Source organism: Dysidea avara, chromosome 7 (assembly GCF_963678975.1).
Source record: "Dysidea avara chromosome 7, odDysAvar1.4, whole genome shotgun sequence".
NCBI classification, from domain to species: Eukaryota; Metazoa; Porifera; class Demospongiae; order Dictyoceratida; family Dysideidae; genus Dysidea; species Dysidea avara.
The window spans coordinates 37,708,806-37,727,990 of NC_089278.1; the positions used below are offsets into that span (position 1 = coordinate 37,708,806).

The following is a 19,185-nucleotide window of genomic DNA, read 5'->3' on the forward strand; positions in this document are numbered from 1 at the left end:
GAAATATATATCACAAAAGAATATTTAAAATATCACATTGACAACTTTGTCATTTCTATATGTAAAGAACTTACATGTCACACATCTGATACACCCAGTGGCCCCTGTACAAGCTATCAACAAAGAAACTTGGTGGTCTTCATTGATGAGCGTAGTTTCAATAAGGACAGAAGACTATGTGGACAGTGTCTATCACGCCATTCACACTGTCCCGGGTTACTTTCAACTCAGGCTAACCGGAGTTGTTGAACTTGAGTCAGTACTTGTTCACACTTCTGCTCAACAAGCTAGCTGGGGATTGTGGACACTTATTAATAATGAGCACACAATGTACAACATTTAGGCACTTAATAAAACTACTGAAGTTGTAGTGACAACACAGAGATTAAGCTGTACAATGTGAGGTTGCCAGTGGGTATCTCTTTTGCCAACGTCAGCAGAATGAAATGATTGGGATTTTACCAGAAGCATACCACATCTTGGAATTCATTTTAGCCATGTTGTAGATCTTTTTTGAGTGTAGAAAATACTCACTATGTGACCAGCAGAAGCAAATTGTTATTGTTAACTGGAGTTGACTAGCTATGAATGCTTCACATTGTATCCCACCCCAAGCCAACCCACCTCGTCTTGTTGTGCCATGCTGGGCTTGGTTCGGCACAGCTCAATTAATTCATACGACAGCTTATTTCATGCTGTACCCAGGTTAGAAGGTAAGTGTGAACAGGGTGTAAGGCTTTGTATAACCTTTGCATCGGCCAACTGCTTCTGTAGTGTAGTGACTGTGACTGTTGTATTAGAGTGTTTTGTTGTGTAGTATTAATTTTAACACACACATGTGGTCTACCACTGTAGTGTATTAGTGTACCAAGAAGTGAACTGGTTTACTTGAAGTAACAATTTATCCATCATAATAGTGGTAAAGTACATACATTACTATGAACATATTGGAGATCATAGACTATAGTGACCTATGGGTATAATGACAGTCCTACATGATGAACCATAACCAGTTAAACCAGTTAAGTGTTATTTGACTGGAGTGTTTGGTGGTTAACTGTAGACACTGACAATAGTTAGGAATTGTATGAGTGTGTAAAATGGTTTAATCTGGTTATGTTGTGTCTGTTACTGCAAACATTTCTAGTGTGTAGCTAAGTGTTGTATGTAAGTTTCCTAGTACTTATTGAGGTGATGACAATTGGTCAGTGATTACTGACAGTTTACAATCATAACACAAGGACACTTAGCCACATTGTGTATACATTAATTGTTTCTTAGTGTAAACATGTTAGTATAGTCAGTATATGTTGTGTACATAGTTATGGTATACATTTCGTGATGTGTTGTATCACTTGTGTGTTGTTACAGGATGGTCGGAGTGCCCTTAGTATAGTCCTACATAAGGAGAATGAAGAATTAGCAGGTGCATTAATCACAGCAGGTGCAGATATCAAGATCACTGACAATGTAAGAAATGTACATTCATGGTAACACTTCAAGAGGTGTTGTATGTGTAGTGACATGTTGTAAACAACAAGTTGATGTGTCAAATAATAATACAAAATGTTTCATATGATGTGTGCTACATTAATCTTGTATATACTGTACTGTATCTAGTCATGGAACTTGAATGTGGTAATGGCTGTAACTTATAGTGTGTACAAATTAGAGCTGTGAACCTTACCAGGTAAACTGATTAACTGATCTGTTGTTCCACTTACCAGTTTTTTTTCTTCTTCTTTTGAATAACTGGTTAACTGATCTCCAACCTATTCTCTCAAACAGTGTACATTTTAGATACTCTTCTCACTCCTTAACATTGATATCACACTTGTAGTGGGATTCAGCTTTAGGCATAATCACTTTGTGCTTATTAGTTTGGCCACTATAGGACAATCTGACCAACCTTACTACAAATTTAAAGGTGCACGTAGCTTAACATGTTAACATGAAAATGAATAATTGCAGAAAATGTTATTCAATTCAGTTAATCGGATAACCGACAGTTATGATCTGCCAATTGTGACATTTAGTCCAGATTCACAGCTCTAGTATAGACAGTCACAGGTTATGGTGTAGTTATTACATGTTTGTACTACCACAGTATGGGGATAATTTACTTCATGAAGCAGCGTACCGTAATTGTAGTAGTGTTATTGGTGAACTAGTCAAGGCAGGGCTAGATGTGAATATAGTTAACAAGGTGAGTGAGAATTTGTTAGCATTTTGTGTGATGATTAAAAACAAGATCTCTTAATTCCATAGAGGCTTGTAACACTCTGTGTAGTGTAGATACTTTTTGAGACACACCTGTAAGGCCCTTATAATTACATATGGTTTATTCAGTTGGTGTTTTGTATACAATTACTACTACACTTTTTCACAAGTAGTTTGGAGTCTAAAAATGCATTCAGTTAGGAGACTAACCATTTGGCATCATGTGCAGATTGCTGTAATAAAACACACAATGAATATAATTTTGACCTATTTTCACTGGCATTGTGGATTTTTTAGTGTGGTACACTTATTCTGAAATACACACATCCACTGAGCTCCCATTTATGAGCTTACAGATATTTTGTACACTATTGTGTGTTTTTCATGTAACCTGTTAAAACATTTGTAAGAACAGGTGAATTGAATGTTTCTTAAGTTGGTAATAGTGTTATTAAATACCCTAAATCATTTGTGATTGGCTGGAGAAGGCACTAGTACTTGTGTGTTTTTGAGAAGGTGTTGTGGTGTGTACACATGTATTAATAACATGGTACAATAATGATAAGGACCAGCCAGAGAGAACATTGTTTAGATGTATACAAACAAAAACTTCAAAGTAATTATCACACAGCAAATATGAAATCTAAACAACAAATAAAAACGAAGTAGCTATAGCAACAAATTACTGTAGACATAGACAACATAATTAAGTTTGTAAGTCTTTTAAGGTGTAACATTAATTACGTTGTGTTGCTATGGCATCACGTCATGTGTGATTATTATGTCATAGTGTATATAACTTTATTTAGTTCTTCTCATTCCATTGTTCACTCTTAACTGTTCAGTCATGTGATTAAGATAGTTATTAACAAGACTGTGTACCCTACATGTGTTAATATTATTTGTGATGAATGTTGACAATGTCTTTTTGTTTCATATACATTTATAGGATGGTAAGACTCCTCTGGATATAGCAATAGAGTACAACAGTAGTTCAACAGTTCACTGGTTTGTCAAACATCACAATATTGACATATCACATTACGATGAGGTGAGGATATGTTGTGTACACTTAATGAACCACAAGATGGGTGTATTGGTGGATACCAAAATTGTACACCAGAGGAGGTTGGACATGATACAAACACTTCTGAAATTTATTACTGTTAATTGCATATTTCTAATATGTGACTAGGAGTAAGTGATAGAATAAATGTTTAGCAATATCCACACCACGTTACCTTGTGCTTCTTAAGGTTACGGAATAGTTTAAAATGCGTGGGCGGAACAAATTACCAAACCTGCTTTAAACCAAGCAGGGATAAATAATTTCAACAACTGTGTTGTGTTAGCAATACAACTGTTTTTACTACAGAACAACGACTGTTCTTGGGTGTGTGGTCTACAATAGAGCGATGTTTTATAAAAAAACGCGCCGCCAAAAACCAGACTAACAGATTACTGAATCCTTATAATTTCAACACAAGTGGCTAAACAACTAAAATATCTAGGTCCTGTGGAAGCGATTTTTAAAGTTACTGGTAGTATAGACGTTTTATTGAACTTTTAATAGTTTTTTCAGGTGAAACAAGCTCTTTGAAGGCTTGTATCCGAGTCACTGGGGAGAAACACGCCAAAAACGCTTCCACAGGACCTAAAAAATTTAATATACAGTATCACTATGCCCTAGAAATGCCAATACAACCTACAGCTTTTGCTGTATTTGGCGGCAGAAAAACATGGTAGTGACAGCTGGAATTGAGCGATGTACGGGCTGGCTTACTTGTGTTACTACAACAATTGTAGTGTTCCACCTGCCTCAAACTACACTGTAGCTACATAAAAACATTAAATATGAAGGGCTTCACCTTCATTTGAAACTTTTCACGCTGCTAGACTGGTTTTATGGTCTTCTCAAAAAGAATCGATAGGCATTCAAAATTTTGAATGATTGCCCGTGACTATACCGTAACCTTAAGATGAACAGCAAATTCTTATTGCAAGGAGGGTGTGCAACTTTATAATTCTCTTTTCAATTCTCTGTGAGGCCAAACTAGCAGCGTCCACTCTTCTTTTTCAATACCCTGAGAGGCTTTGTTAGCATGCACATTGCTTTCTTCGACAATTATTGTGCTAAAATACACGTACATAAGGCGTCCCTATAGTATTACACATGGATTCCACCCCGCAAACGCTTACACATGTGATCCCCGTAGATTTCAAGAGCGATTTACGTGCCTGGAGTAGTGGGGTTGAATGGGGTTGACCGGCTAAATAGACTAAACTTGAAGTACACTCTCGAATGGTATTGGTGAAAACTTTCGTGAACACTTGGTTAAACCTTCAATACAAAATGTATACGCTCACGTGTGCATGTCCAACCTCCTCTGATTGTACACAAAATTGTTAGATGATTCTATTATATTTGTTGTGTTCAGTACAGTAGTGTGTACATTAAGGTGACTATTATGTGATGGATATGTTTATATGTCACAAGTATTGTACTGTGTAATGATACATGTTTAGTGACAGAGAAGTATGACAGTTATACTAATATATAATCCTGTTCCCTACACATCATATAAAAATAGTGATTCAAATGGCACATGTGTAAGGTAGTAATGTACCTAAATTTGTGTATCATATTTTGTACATCAACATGTATTAGGATACACAGCAGGAGATTAGTAGGCTGGTGGAACAGGAAGAAAGCTGAGATAAACGTGAGGATCACAGGATGTATATGTGTGATTGCTGAAAGTTTTTAACAGCCAAATTCTTTTTATGCATAGTGTGGGTGTGTGTCTGGGTTTTCAGAAATTGCTTGAGAAAGCTGTGTGTGCTGTATGAACAGTATTCTCTGATTGTTGGCCATGTATGCTAGAAGGAATGATGTTACAACTAAATTGGCTCTTCCAACTGAAAAACAACATGGCTAGCTTCATAGGCTACCAGGAACAGCAAGTTTCTTTGAATTCATACCAGCAGATATACTAGTGGACGTTTAATCCCTAATTCAGTCTATACCCATGACTGAATTAGGGATTAAATGTCCACTAGTATATCTTCTGCTGGTACAAGTGACCTCCCTTATTTCCTTATTTTTTATGGCTAATCAATTCCTAATTTTTCTTTCTACTTGTTTATTTTTTGTAATATAATTATGACTGGTGAATGTGAACTTAGAGCTGTGCGATTGTGGGTACAATTGCAATTGCCAGTGATTGTCAATGTACAATCATGATAATGCGATTAATTGCCATTTAAAATTTGCGTTATGAACTTTTGTTACTTTTCATGTTTTATTTCACACAGGTACACAAGCTGAAGAGATAACAAGATGAAAACTGTGTTTACAACAAAAAGTTTTTAAAAATCATTGTAATTTGTAAAACTGTTTACATAGCACCAAGAGTTAATAATAGTGGAGGGAGAGTGTCTAACACTGCATAGGCCTGTAAAAAATGATCCTGAGAAATTCAAAGGGATTCCTTCAGATGTGTAAAATGTTCACACAGGCAGAACAAGGTAATGTGATGATTGCGCACTGAGAGAACAAAGAAATGTGATGATTGAAACAATCTTCACCTATGGAGAATACTACAAATTACAGAGTTTTACAGAAAGAATCCCTTTGAATTTCTCGTTAGACACTCTCCCTCCACTATTATTAACTCTTGATAGCACTATAGTTGAGTTTTAACTCCAAACTACTTGTCAGGTAAATTTTGTGCCAAGAAACACAACATGCTTGCATTGTTAGGGTCCAGTGAAGCTCTCTTTGGTGTTATAATGTTTCCTGATGTGGAGAATAGCCTCTCACATGGCACACTGGTTGCTGGAATGCACAGCAGTTGTTGGGCAATCTTTGAAAGCACTGGGTAACGTAACTGGTTATCCCTCCACCATTTCAATGGGTTGTCGTCAATCAAGATCAGGTCTTCAGCTAAATACTTTTGAAATTCTTTATCTACTTGATCATCAGTAGATGTACCACAAGTATCCTCACTTTCCTTCTTAAACATTGGCCCTAAGATCACGCTCCATGTCTCATTGGGATGCTTTCTTTTTTTGCGTGGTGGGCCAGTACCTGAGCCACTAACTTCCTTGTTACTACTTTCCAAGTTTCTCTTAGAACTTCTCATCAAATCGATAGCCTGTTGATTTACATTTGTGTGAATCTCTTTTTTGTAGTCAACTGAAACAAAAGGTAAGGATTTAAATCTTGGATCCATAAAAGAAGCACTACACAGTAACATGTTGACTAAAGAACCTTGGTATCTAGTGGAAAGGTTGTCTAAGATGGCTTTTCGTGCACTTTTGGTAACATCTGCCACACAATTACTTGCGCCTGCTCGGGTATTTCCTAAGGTAGTTGTTTTAGTGCTAGTATCACTTGAAGATTGATCTTCTTTTAAAGTGTTAATCAGATAATGTAGCAATGGCTTAACAGCAGAAACGGTCACGTACTCTTCTCCAGAAACTTGACTGGTGATACGACGGAAAGGCTTAATAATTGTAGCAACTCCTTCAAGAATCTTGAACTCGGAATCTTGAGGCATCAAATCAAGTCTTTTTTGGTCTATGAGTGTTGCACAGATGGCACTTTGCTGTTCTAACACTCGTTCAATCATATCAAGGGTTGAGTTCCATCTGGTTTCAACATCTTGAAGAAGACTATGGGATGGCAAACCAAGGGCTTGCTGCTTTACTTCTAGCAAATAAGTAGCTCGTGAAGACTTATGGAAATAAGTTACCAAACGAGAGCACCTTGCTACAGCACCTTTCACCTGTCCAATCTTAAGGCCGGCTTTAACAGCGAGGTTTAACGTATGACCAAAGCATCCCAAATGTGGCCAGCTAAGTACGTCACACACAGCATTGTCAATATTTGCAGCATTATCTGTTGTGACACTGACCACATTATTATGTAGCAGTCCACATTCTTCTAGCACCTTTTCAAGTGCAGCTGCTAAGTTTTCAGCATTGTGGCTGACTGGGAGCTCTTTGTTGGCCAGTGCAAAAGATTTCATCTGAAAATTGTCAGTAATTAAGTGGATCGTGACGCCAATAAATGACTGAGTGGCACGACTAGTCCAGCAGTCAGTTGTCAAAGCAAAGCTGGTGGCCGAGGAAACAAGTGGCCCAACACAATCATTCCTTAAACTGTTATACATTGCAGGTATAGTTTTATCAGTAAAGGTTTTTCTATGTGGTATTACATACCTTGGCTCAAGTACACGTATTAACCTTTTAAACCCAACACCACCAGTAGTGCTAATTGGCATCATATCCTTGGCCACAAAATATCCAATGGCATTAGTGATGTCCTTTGCCCTCCTGGAGCTTGCGGGCATTGTTGTGGTAGCTGGAAAGCTGTCTTCTAGTGTCCGTTGGCTCTCGTCTTCTGGCGTTCCTTCGTTACCATCAGCTGTACGACTCTTCGAACTAGACGCTTCGTCTGTGGATTTCTTTTGTAGCTCGGACTTAGCATAGAATAGTGGATGGACTCCTTTTAAATGTGTTCCCATATTCGTAGTATTACGACAATACTCCAGTTTCGCTCCGCACAGCCCACAGAACACATACTTTTTATCTTTATCATCAACTTTAAATCCAAAATACTTCCAAATCTTGCTGGTGTAGTGTGTAGGTGGCACCAAGTTCCGCCTCTTTAAATAATCTGTCAGAGTTTCTTCTTGAACGGCTTTTTGAGCGTCTTCTTCATCCGCCATCTTGACAAAGTCGTTTATTATTGTATACTCTTGTTCATGCATATTATGTAATCACACAAAATTAATCGATTATTTAAAAAAATACAATTATTACATAATATATTATTGTGATTGTGTGTGCAATCGATTAATTGCATAATCGATATAATCGCGCAGCTCTAATGTGAACCAACATGTACTGTATCTAAAGAAAGAATGGTGCCATACTTAATGTTTTTTGCCTTGACAAACCCCCAACTATAAATTACTGAGAAATTGAAGTAGCCATTACACTTTGTTATATACGTTCACATTATCACAAATGTAGAGCATTACTAGAAGCGTCTCTGCTATTGATCCAGTCCTTCGGAAATACAAATGATTTCCATTACAAGTACAGGAAAGCCATCACGTGCAATTGACACCTTGCACTGTCAGTAAAGAGAATGGCCACACGAGACTATGATTTGATCACATGATGGTTCCACTGCTAATGGGACAAGACTAAAACATGGAATGGACTGGAAATAGACTGAGAAAGATATTTAAATGTAACAACTGCTTAAAACAAGCCTCTGAACATGACCTCAAAGTGTGTTCATAAACCTTGCACTTAAGCATAGTATTAAATATTAGTAGTTTTGTGATTTAATTAAAAGCACACTCCAATTGCAAGATGAGAAACAAGACAAGCTTGAAGGCTGTGCATGTTGTTGTTTGGATTTTGTGTTCCTAAAATCAGTTTGGCCCCTGCTCTTCAGTTTTACAGGTGACAGACAGGTGAAGGTAGTTAGGCTTCATTGGCGAGACCACATTAATCAGCTGGCAAAGCACTGGCTGCTACAAATACAGTTTTTCAAACCAGGCACAAGTCACCTCCCTTAGTGCCTGGTTTACTGAAATTGTTTTTGTAAAAATGTGTATGTACCTATCTACCTAATGTTTGTCTGCATGCACCCATGTGAGCAAACTCGTTAAGTATGAAAGCAACTTTTATGTAAGAAAAAAAGCAAAATGAAGGCTGTACTAAACTTCTGCACAGGTAAACTTTGCTCTGAGGTTGTTTCTTTTTGGTGGTATGAAATACGGGTGTGACGAGTCTCCTCAGACTTTGTGAATTGCCTTCCCTTCAGGTTTTACAGGCGTTTAACAATTGAGAAACAACAGTACTAACCTCGTAGACTACCAGGAATAGCCTATCTCTTCAAGTTGGGAAGGGGGTGTATCCCTACGTACACAAACGAAAATGAAGAGCAGCTCTGAGACTTTTTTGAGAGAATTTGTAGGAAAAAAACACAGTAGTCAAACTATAAAACAGTTTAGAGATACTTCTGTGTGTGATATATTGGTTTGTTTAAGAAGTGCTTCCTTAGCAGTGCATAGCAACATAATTGAAAATTTCATGAATTTCAAAATTTGAGAATTACAATAAATTAATTATGTATTATTGCACACCAATAACCTATTGAGTTAGCTAGCTACATGGTGCCTGGTTTTTAGTAGTAGCACAACATCAACTTGTTTCTCCCTAGGGTGACCGAGCACCCCTTGCCACCACCTGATTCTGGACAAAGATGTTTTAGATTAATGTGAAGGAATATAGTCCATGTTATTCTGTTTGTTTTAACATGTTTACAGAACTAACAGAGACAACCACATACACTCACACTGGCATTACAATTTACATAAGACTGGTTAGCCAGGATGGATTATTGCTTTACTGTGATTTAATATTATCCACTACTCCAGCTTGTTTCAGTACTTTTTATTGATGTGCTATGGTCCCTACTCTATACATAAAAATTATCCAAATGTATACTATCCTGGACACTGCATACTGACTAACTTGGAATACAAGTACACAAAAAAATTGGAATTTTCAACTATCTAAAACTTCAAGAGATTCCATTCTGGCCACCCAAAAAACTAGTTAAAATTAATATGTCCAGTGAATTCCTCCAAGTAGAGTCATGATTGATGCCACAAAATATTTGTGGAACAACTAGAGTTACCAGAGCTTTTAAAAAATGACATTTTCTAACTACAAGAATTGCAATACCTTTCAAAGTAATAGTTGGTGTTTCACCAGATGGTACTGTAATGTTTGTCTCCTTACTATATTCAAGCTATATTTTTGACAGAGGCTTGAAATCCAAGGAGATTTGATGCTTGCTGGAGTGAGGCCTCCACTTTTATGTGGTAAACAGCAACTATCACAAACTGAATTAGAAGAATCGCATCTCTATGGATACTAGTTGAAAGAGCCATGCATGGAAAGGATTAAGAACTTTCATATATTCCATTGAACCATACCTTTGATGTTGACAAGTATTGCAGATAGAATCTTTTTTGTTTACTGAAGGAAACATGTGTATCTACATGTTCTATAAATTTGACCCGTTGCATGAAAACCCGACTTGTTTTCATTTTCCTCAAACTTCATTTTATGACGTGTAGAAGGATTAACCAATCGGTTGTTAAAGTTTCTGCCTTATCTGGTAAGAGTATTCAGAGTTATAGTGCTAGACAACAAGAGAAAAATCAAACAATATAGACATTCGTTTAATTCAATCATAAGTCTCGAGTGCAGTGGATGAACTACGGAGTTGGAACTTGTGGCATTTATCATGCTATAGTTTTGGACTTAATTATTTCCATGCTATCAAACAAAATGGCTTTTCAAGCTTAGAAATTGTAACAATAAAGTTTGTTTTACTGCAATGTAAACAAATACATGTAACTTCATGTTTGCTTCATGGTACAGAAAGAAACAAAGGTATTCTTACTCTCCATGGAGAGGCAGATCTATTGTTATATTAGATATTTCAATTTGCGTCTTCCTCACTGTTTATTTGAAGTGATCAAAATCTCAGGTAAGTACTTGGCTTTTTAAAACAAGTAATCTTCTGTACATGGATAGCTCAAATGTGTCCACAAGTCATATTTTCTATAAATGAATTGATTGCTTTGAAATCTTCAGCAGGAAGTCCAAAGATTGATATAGACTAGCTATAGGTCTTGTCATTGACACACATTTATGTTGGTCACTCGACATGTCACTTTGCATTACCAAACAGTAATGACCCTATAATGTTTTACCTGCATGGCTAGCTTTATGTCCCTTTGTCGGTGCTTCCCTGCTGGTGAGCCAGTTTTCAATTCTGCATCCTTCATTATGGCTTGCCGTAGCTCAACAAGGGTATCCATCATCGCAATTGTTTCTTCAACATACATGCCCCTTGGATCGTATTTTCTATATACACAAAATTCAAGTACTGAATACATTCCATTCATAAAACATGCTCAAAATTCTCTAATAGAGTTGTACTCTAATAAAACAGGTATGTACAACTAATGAAACTTTACAGTTTTCCTCACATTGTGGGTCACAAATAAGTTTACACATTCGTATGGCAGCTATTAAATACAAGTATAAGAAAATTAGGAATTTTAAATTAGAGTAGGGACAGTGTATAGTGCTGCAATAAAAGTACTGGATCGGAGTAGTACGTAATGTCCAAATACTGTAAAACAATAAGAAGTGAACCTACTGTGCATTGAGTGTAGCACAGTAGGGATATTCACTTCTTATTGTTTTTTAGTATTTGGACATTACGTACTACTCCGATCCAGCTTGTTTCAGTACTTTGTATTGCAGCACTATACACTGTCCCTACTCTAATTTAAAATTCCTAATTTTTTCTTATACTTGTTTGTGAAGTTTTTTTTACAAGCTCATGACCACTAAATAGCCTGCTTTTCACAAAACCAATCGCAATATTTTAAGAGTTAATCACAGCACTATTGCACTAGATTATGACTCATACAATAACAACTGATCAGTGGGCATGGCTCTACAAAAGCTTGCAGACAACAATGTACATGGATTCGTGCATACCTACAGACTGGTGAATGGGCGTGGCTACCACATGTCTACAGACAGTAATTTACGTAAGTGGGCATGGCTCACAAAAGAAGCAGGACTACGTTATGACGTGTAGTAACACGTTCACATTTTAGAGTGTTCAGCTGTGTCTTCCCGGGATTTTTCCAAATGATTATAGTAGCATGCTCTAGAATGGTCAGCTGTATTTTTACAAAATTTCTCCACATCTTTGTCATATGATGCTTTGGTGCTTTCAGCGGATTTCTTACGTGAACCTGTCACATGTTTGTAATATTCATCAAGATGGTGCTGTGATCTGTCTTCACTACTGTAGTTTTCCTTTTTATTTAAGAGTATGTCATCTTTGTGAGCTTCATAATAGACCTTATTTTTACTTTTCCTTCTATTCCTCCGTGCCACTTCCTTTGAAGGCATTATCGCTCCGAATATTACCTCAGAAAAAACACACAAAGCAATAGTGACAATTTCAATTGTATTTTTTCACACACAATTAATTATGTAACAACAGGGTTTAGCAAGACTAATACTGTAATAGCAAAGAACATGTTAGTCACAAAGAAATGCGTTTAGAAATGCAAGCAGTTAAACCTATCTGCTTAACTTTGCTAACAACAAACGCACTAATACTAAACAAGATGTCTTACGTGTGTATTTTGTTGACGATGTACAATAGGTCCTGTATAAACCAAACATCAAAATCACAAACATATTCTAAAAGTTTGGTGCAATGACATGTGTATTCCAATATATTACTGCGTAATGTACCGATATGATTATGGAAGCCCTACTGATGAGTGATGGCCATGATAAAGAAGGATCAAAGCAAAATCAGTAAGACAATAGTGCATACATTGTAGGATATTTAAAATACTAAAGGTTTCATCTCCATGAAATTCTAAGCATTTTCGTGAAAGAATTAAGGCTATAGCTATAGCCAAATTTCTGCTACACTTGACTGAACACATCAGTGAGGCAGTCAGGCAGTGAAAATTCACAAAAAAAATTTTTTTAAATTTCGTAGCACCTGGTCAAAAATGCTTCGGGTCGTTCTGAAGACATGTTTGGGCCTTGATTATACCTGACCAATACTGTCAAGTGGCTGTGAAGGATTTGCAAAGATGATTTTGGCTTGATTTATTATTGTGGACCACACCCACACCTTCATATACAGTACTATCATACTGTATGATGTTACAAGTTTAATGAATTTTACAAGCTAGTAGAGTTAGTTATAAAAAGGGAGCTGAAGTATAAATTAAATCTCTGGATATAAGATTTTTAAAAAGGATGGGTTCTAAAAACCATTATAGATGGCCATAAAGAATGAAACGCCTGAGGGCATGCCTAAAAGAATTTTAGAAGTTCTGAAGTTGGATTTTATGCTACTTTTAGTTAACACTTTCAGTAAATCTAACACTTTATAAACTAAACAAACTATCTGTAAGGGCAAAAGTTGTGACTAAGCTGTAGGTTTGATTGTTACTTGATTGCTTTATTAGAGTAGTTATAATTGCTTAGCATGCTCATTAAAGTATCTCGATCACTTTAATGTAGTGAGAGGTGAAAAGTAAAGTGTTGCAGAGGGACCAAAAGGATAAGACAGACAAGTAAGATTGAGCTGTATGGTGGGACATATAAGACAGTACTAAGGATGTCCACCCAGTCCTATATAGGACCAAAAGGATACAACAGACAAGTAGGATTGAGTTGTATGGGTGGGACATAAAGGACAGCCCTCAGGATGTTCACCCCGTCCTATGGCATACGTATATAAGACCTAAAGGACATTCTATATGGGATAGGAACTTATGACAGCAGACTTGGACATCCCTCACGTAGTTAGACTTCCACTGAGCCAAATTCAAAAGGAAGTTTCTGTCTAAGCTACAGAAACCCACGTAGATCCATTACAGCGTTGAAACCGGGTCACTACTGCTGACCCGGATGACCCACTGACCCGGATGTGACCCGGATTGATTAAAGCTGAGGCGTGCGATAAGAGGTATGTTTCGGGTAGCGAGACGTACGAGATCATACGTTTTGAGCGTTCGATTCGTGTTGAGTAAACGAGTAGTTATACGGTAAGTTTATAATTTAAAATCGATCACTGGGTTTTGCATGGTTCCACGTAGCTACTGTGAGTTTTAAACAGACAGCAATTGGTTGTGGCTTCGTGCATACCTAGTATTACAATTTCCCGATATATTGAAGTGGGTGTGGCTCACAAAAGTACTTATCCTGCTGCAAGACTAGACTATATACAAATCATACAAAAATCGATAAATGGGCGTGGCTCCACTTAAGCTTGCTGACAGCAACGGACGCAGTTTCGTGCTACAGATTGCACTTACTAATAGATGGGCGTGGCTGATCGTATGCTTGTGGCTCGATAAGTGGGCGTGGCTCATGAAAGAGCTACGCGACTAGCGTTTTATAAGTTTCCACCGCGTAAAACGAACAATTTCGTTTCTCACGTGATTCAATCCGGGTCAGGCTCGGATGATTCGGAGAAAAATTGACCCGACCCTGTTTCAACGCTGATTTCCACATCGTGAAATTAATTTGTGTTACACGTATTCCAATCCAGGTTAGACCCGGATATTCAATAAAGCTGATTTTATACATCACTTAGTTTCAACCCTGATTGTAGTTGTGTGAGGCAAGTAAGAACTTCAAATTGTATTTAATTAGACTTTTTTATTTTGTCACAGGTACAGAGCCATTACAAAGACATGGACTGCAAGTACAATGAACTTTTCTGCATTTGATAAATTAAAACTGACAATTGAGAAACAAGTTAATGTACAATGGCAGTAAATTAAAATTTATATAATTTAATAGTACAGTAATATTCTCTGTTCTACAGCTGCTTGTTTAGTATTAATTATATTATTCTTTTCCTGACAGCCTCATAGTACACTACCGAAGACTCAACTGCGTCATCCTTCAGTCTGTTTCTGTCCTTACGTGCAATTTTTCCAGCGCCACTAAAATGTCTTTCCGATTCTGCACTAGCTGCTGGTATAACTAAAAGTTGCCTAGCTAGACAACTTAAAACAGGAAAACTATACCTTTGCTCACCCCAGGGGCAGATCTAGGATTTATAAAAGGGGGGGCTAACTCAAGGTACTACACTTCCCAGCATGCAAAGCATGCTGGTACTAGGGGGGCATGCCCCCCCAGGAAAATTTTGAAAAATAGATGCTAAAATACTGCAATTTGGAGACATTTCCACACAAAATTCATAATATTTTCTGCCTGTAGATATTATATATACTGCCTGTAGATTATAGGTATGGCTCTCTGAAGCATTTTGTTAATGGAAAAGTTTGGGTAGGTACAGACAACCAAGTACATGATGCGCCCCTCTCACAATTGCACAACACTTATTAGGTGCATGTTAGAATAATAATGTTGAAAGTGGAAAATTTTGAAATTTGAACAATACAAGATTGAATCTGAGAGCATTTTTAATGGAAATTGTGTACCTGATTTAAGTATTGCCATACATATTAACTACACAAGTAGACGAATGAAGCCCTTTAAACAGACCAATGCACTTCATTGTATGTATAGGTGCAGGCAGATTTGGAAAAATTCCATACCAGAACCAACTACATGTTTCCAATGAATGTTCTATTAGAGTAGTTAGCTGACTGCTCTATTAGAGTATCTCGATCCTGTACACCTCCAATGCTGATACAGGTCCTTATTGCATAAACTTTAGCATAAATCCACTGATAATACCTTGGAAAGATGTTTATAAGGTGGTTTTATGAGTATTTGTATTATTAGTGATCATATAATTATGCTAAGACAAAATTTCATTATAGTACTCAGCATATTTGATTCAGTAAAGCCTAAATATGAAGGGGGGGCTTCAGCCCCCAAAGCCCCCCCTGGATCCGCCCCTGCACCCCACCACAACAACGGATCAAATATGCTCCGAACAACATGAGCCTGTGTCAAATTTACACCAGTAATTGAGCCATAGCGACGAAGCTCTTCATTTACTTCTGCTGTAAAGTTGCTGGACTTTTTTCTTGGCTCATCACCAGCAGCATTTCTAAATTCAGCCAATGGGTCATGCTTTAATCTCTTATTAGCTACTGCTTCTATTTCCTCCTCAAGTGTGTCAGCATCACTATCTTCAGGCTCTTTTGGTGGGTAGACATTCGCTTTTGCAACGGCCATGGCATTCTCTTTGATAATACCAGCTGCCTGTTCTGATAAACTGCGTCGCTCCTCTGCATCCCTCACAAACGAAAATCCTTTAAGAGAGGGGTCTAGATAGGAGGTAGTAACATGTAAAGCAGTTATATCCTCCCAAAACTTAGTATCTAATGCTGATACTAAGTTTCTCTTCAAAATACGTCCTGCTGCAGTGTCTGAAGCAGATGAATTGCACCAAAAATTCTGCAGTTTATAAAATGAAGGCAAAACAAACTGGAGGGTGGATACAAAAGAATATTCCAGAATGTCAAAAATATCTTCAGCCTTTTCTAAAATTTGTAGCACTTCTTCAAGTAGCAATTTTTCTATTGCAGCTACCAGGTCTTCACGTCTTTTATCCCTTAACAGTGGCTTTAATGTCTCATAGCTTTTGGATATAGAGCGGAACTTATTAATCAAACTACGCCAAGGTCTTGTTTTACCACCAGCCTTCAGTGTAGCTGGTAAGTTATACTGGATTCCACCAGATTTTTTTACAAATTTTACCAGACTATTTGCACAATCATCAAGCTCTTTTAGCTCTTGACTCTCTGCACATGATGCATCCCATGCAGTGTTTATCGATGTTGACAAACGGTGACAAGCACAATTAACATGGCACTTAGACTTTGTGGCAGCTACCATATTCAACCCTTTGTCTGTTGTGCATGGGGTATTTTCTGGATCAAGGCCTGCGTCATCCAAAACCTGATCCAGTGCAACTTGAATGTGGTCTGCAGTCTTACTCTCAGAAAAAATTTACATGCATACATAGCATGCTTGAGGGACCATATTCTGTTGTCAGGACCTGATTCTTCCACCCAAAAAAAGGTAACATCGAGGTAGGAGCGTGACACAACATTATCGGACCACAAATCTGTCACAACAGAAACCGCACCTTGCTCAGCAGACTTTTGTAAACTACTCTTAATGGTGTCCTGTATTTGGGGTAGCTTGTTAACAATATCTTTACGCACTGTGAGCCATCCAACTATAAACTCAGAAGCCGGTACACAGCCATGAGATGCACCCAACTCTATAAAAGATTGAGCAAAATCCTTTAATGCTTCTTGTTCTACAAACCTGTAAGGCAAGTGTGCAGCAGCAACAAGAGTAGCAGTCTTCTCACGAATTGCCTTCCTTGTTCCCTCCCCAACTTTCTTTCCTGAGCGAATGACAAAGCTATCCAATGTTTTAAAACAAGGCTTATTAGTTGCTTTGCTACTTGTGCTGGTGCTGCTACTGCCTTTGGAACTGATGACAGCACTGCTAAAGCTACTGCTTAGGCTAGTGCTGTTACTAGTACTATCACTCTCGCTGGTAGTGGTAGTACTATCACTCATAGGCGGCGGAAAGGGGGGGGGCTAGGGGGCTAAAGCCCCCCCTCAGAATGATATCACACCGAAATTATCTTTCTTGGAGTGGGGCTGAAAACCGTGATAAAGATCGAGATACTCTAATAGAGCAGTCACTCTAATAAAGTAGTCAGTGTGTAGCGAGCTACGAAAGGATTTTTATGGTAGTTGGTGAGGTAGAAAGCTCTTGTCAGTTGGTTGCAACCTTTTTTTAACCAGGCGCACGCCCACAGCCGGCCGAAGGCCGGCTGTGGGCGTGCGCCTGGTTTACTGTAATTGTTTCCGTAAAAGTGTGTGTGTGTACCTATCTATCTACCTATCTACCTATGTACCTATGTACCTATCTACCTATCTACCTATCTACCTATGTTTGTCCGTACGCACCCACGTGAGCAAAATCGTTTCATAACGGTAAAAGCAGCTTTTACGTAAGAAGTAAAAGTGAAATGAAGTCTGTATTAAACTTTTGCACAGGTGAACTTTGCTCTGAGGTGGTTTCTTTTCGGCGGACTGAAATACGGGTGTGGTGACTTTCCTCAGACTACCTTCCCCTTGAGGTTTTCAGGCATTTAGCAACTGAAAAACAACGGTGCAGGCCTCGTACACTGCCAGGAATAGCCTATCGCTTCGAGTTGAAAGGGGGCGTATCCCTTACGTACGCGAACGAAAATTAAGAGCAGCTTTGAGGCTTTGTCGAGAGAATTCGTGGGAAAAAACACGTTAGTCACACTATAAAACAGTTGAGAAGATAGTTCTGTGTGTAATATGTTGGTAAAAGCGGTTTATTTAACAAACGCTTCCTTAGCAGTGCATAGCAACGTAATTGAACGAATTACGAATATTTCATGAATTACGAAATACGAGAAATAGCTAATTAAATTATTGCACAACCCAAACTACCCTATTGTAAAGTAGTAATACATAGTTGGTTAATTCATAGTAGTATATACTGTCTATAGTTATTCCAGATGAGTTAGCTAGCTGCATGGCGCCTGGTTTTTAGAAGTAGCACAACATCAACTTGTTTTTTTTTTTTTTTTTTGGTCTCACCTTACCAACTATACAAATAAGTCTGGGTCAGCCCAGCCCCCCTCATATCAACTACTTCCTCCGCCGCTGCTATCACTTCTGCGTGGAGCACTAGCACGAGCAGGCAAGCATCGCTTCATATGATCTAACATATTTTTCGTACCCAAAGACCTTTCCTCTCCACTCACCTTTGTTTTATAAAGGATACACACCTTACACACACAGCAACACGCGACTCCAAACACCTCGTCATTATTTGAAGGATTTAACACTGCTCTAAACCGCTCCCATGCTCTGCTTCCTTTCGAGTTCTTCTTCAGAATGTAGTCACCATCATTCACCCGTCTAGAAACAACTTGAGGAGATAAGTCTTCATTGTCACCATCAAGCACAATTAAATCGTCACTTTCCATATCGATGTAAAGCACGAGGCGGAACGTTATATTAGGAACGTTAAATTAACGCACACGTGATCAAGCGCAAAATCCGACCGGATAATTTTATATCCGGGTCCGGCCGGGTTTACCCGGACTAAACATGATCCGGATGACCCGACCCGGTTTCAACGCTAACTCGTACAATAATCGATTAGTGGGCGTGGCTCAACGTAAGCTTGTAGACAGCAACGGACATGGTTTTTTGTGCTACAGACTGCACTCACTAATAAATGGGCGTGGCTGAGCGTAGCGATAAGTGGGCGTGGCTCACAAAAGAGCTGGGCGACTAGCGTTAATAAGTTTCTACGTCG

At 38.1% G+C, this 19,185-nt stretch overlaps 2 protein-coding genes across 16 annotated transcripts in view; one reads left to right on the forward strand and one right to left on the reverse strand.

The window, feature by feature from the left end:
• The window catches only part of LOC136260884 (ankyrin repeat domain-containing protein 50-like), a 59,093-nt gene that overhangs the window by 33,423 nt on the left and 6,485 nt on the right, over positions 1-19,185 (forward strand). Inside the window, exons 10-17 of one of the 15 annotated variants that reach the window (XR_010703739.1) lie at positions 1,372-1,470; positions 2,108-2,206; positions 3,170-3,271; positions 4,889-4,943; positions 12,515-12,672; positions 13,396-13,448; positions 13,505-14,500; positions 14,553-14,745. Coding sequence is in view for 4 of the 15 variants with exons in the window: in XM_066054790.1 (XP_065910862.1) it covers positions 1,372-1,470; positions 2,108-2,206; positions 3,170-3,271; positions 4,889-4,936 (348 nt within the window). In the remaining 11 variants the exon portion in view is untranslated. Of the gene's footprint in view, positions 1-1,371; positions 1,471-2,107; positions 2,207-3,169; positions 3,272-4,888; positions 4,944-5,535; positions 5,649-9,466; positions 11,433-12,514; positions 12,673-13,395; positions 14,505-14,552; positions 14,746-19,185 lie in introns of those variants that run through there. The other 14 variants (XR_010703743.1, XR_010703741.1, XR_010703736.1 and 11 more) reach the window with 14 other exon arrangements.
• On the reverse strand, positions 5,931-7,955 carry LOC136261223 (E3 SUMO-protein ligase ZBED1-like). The gene has a single exon (XM_066055197.1). It carries the CDS (start codon positions 7,953-7,955, stop codon positions 5,931-5,933), a length of 2,025 nt encoding a protein of 674 aa, XP_065911269.1.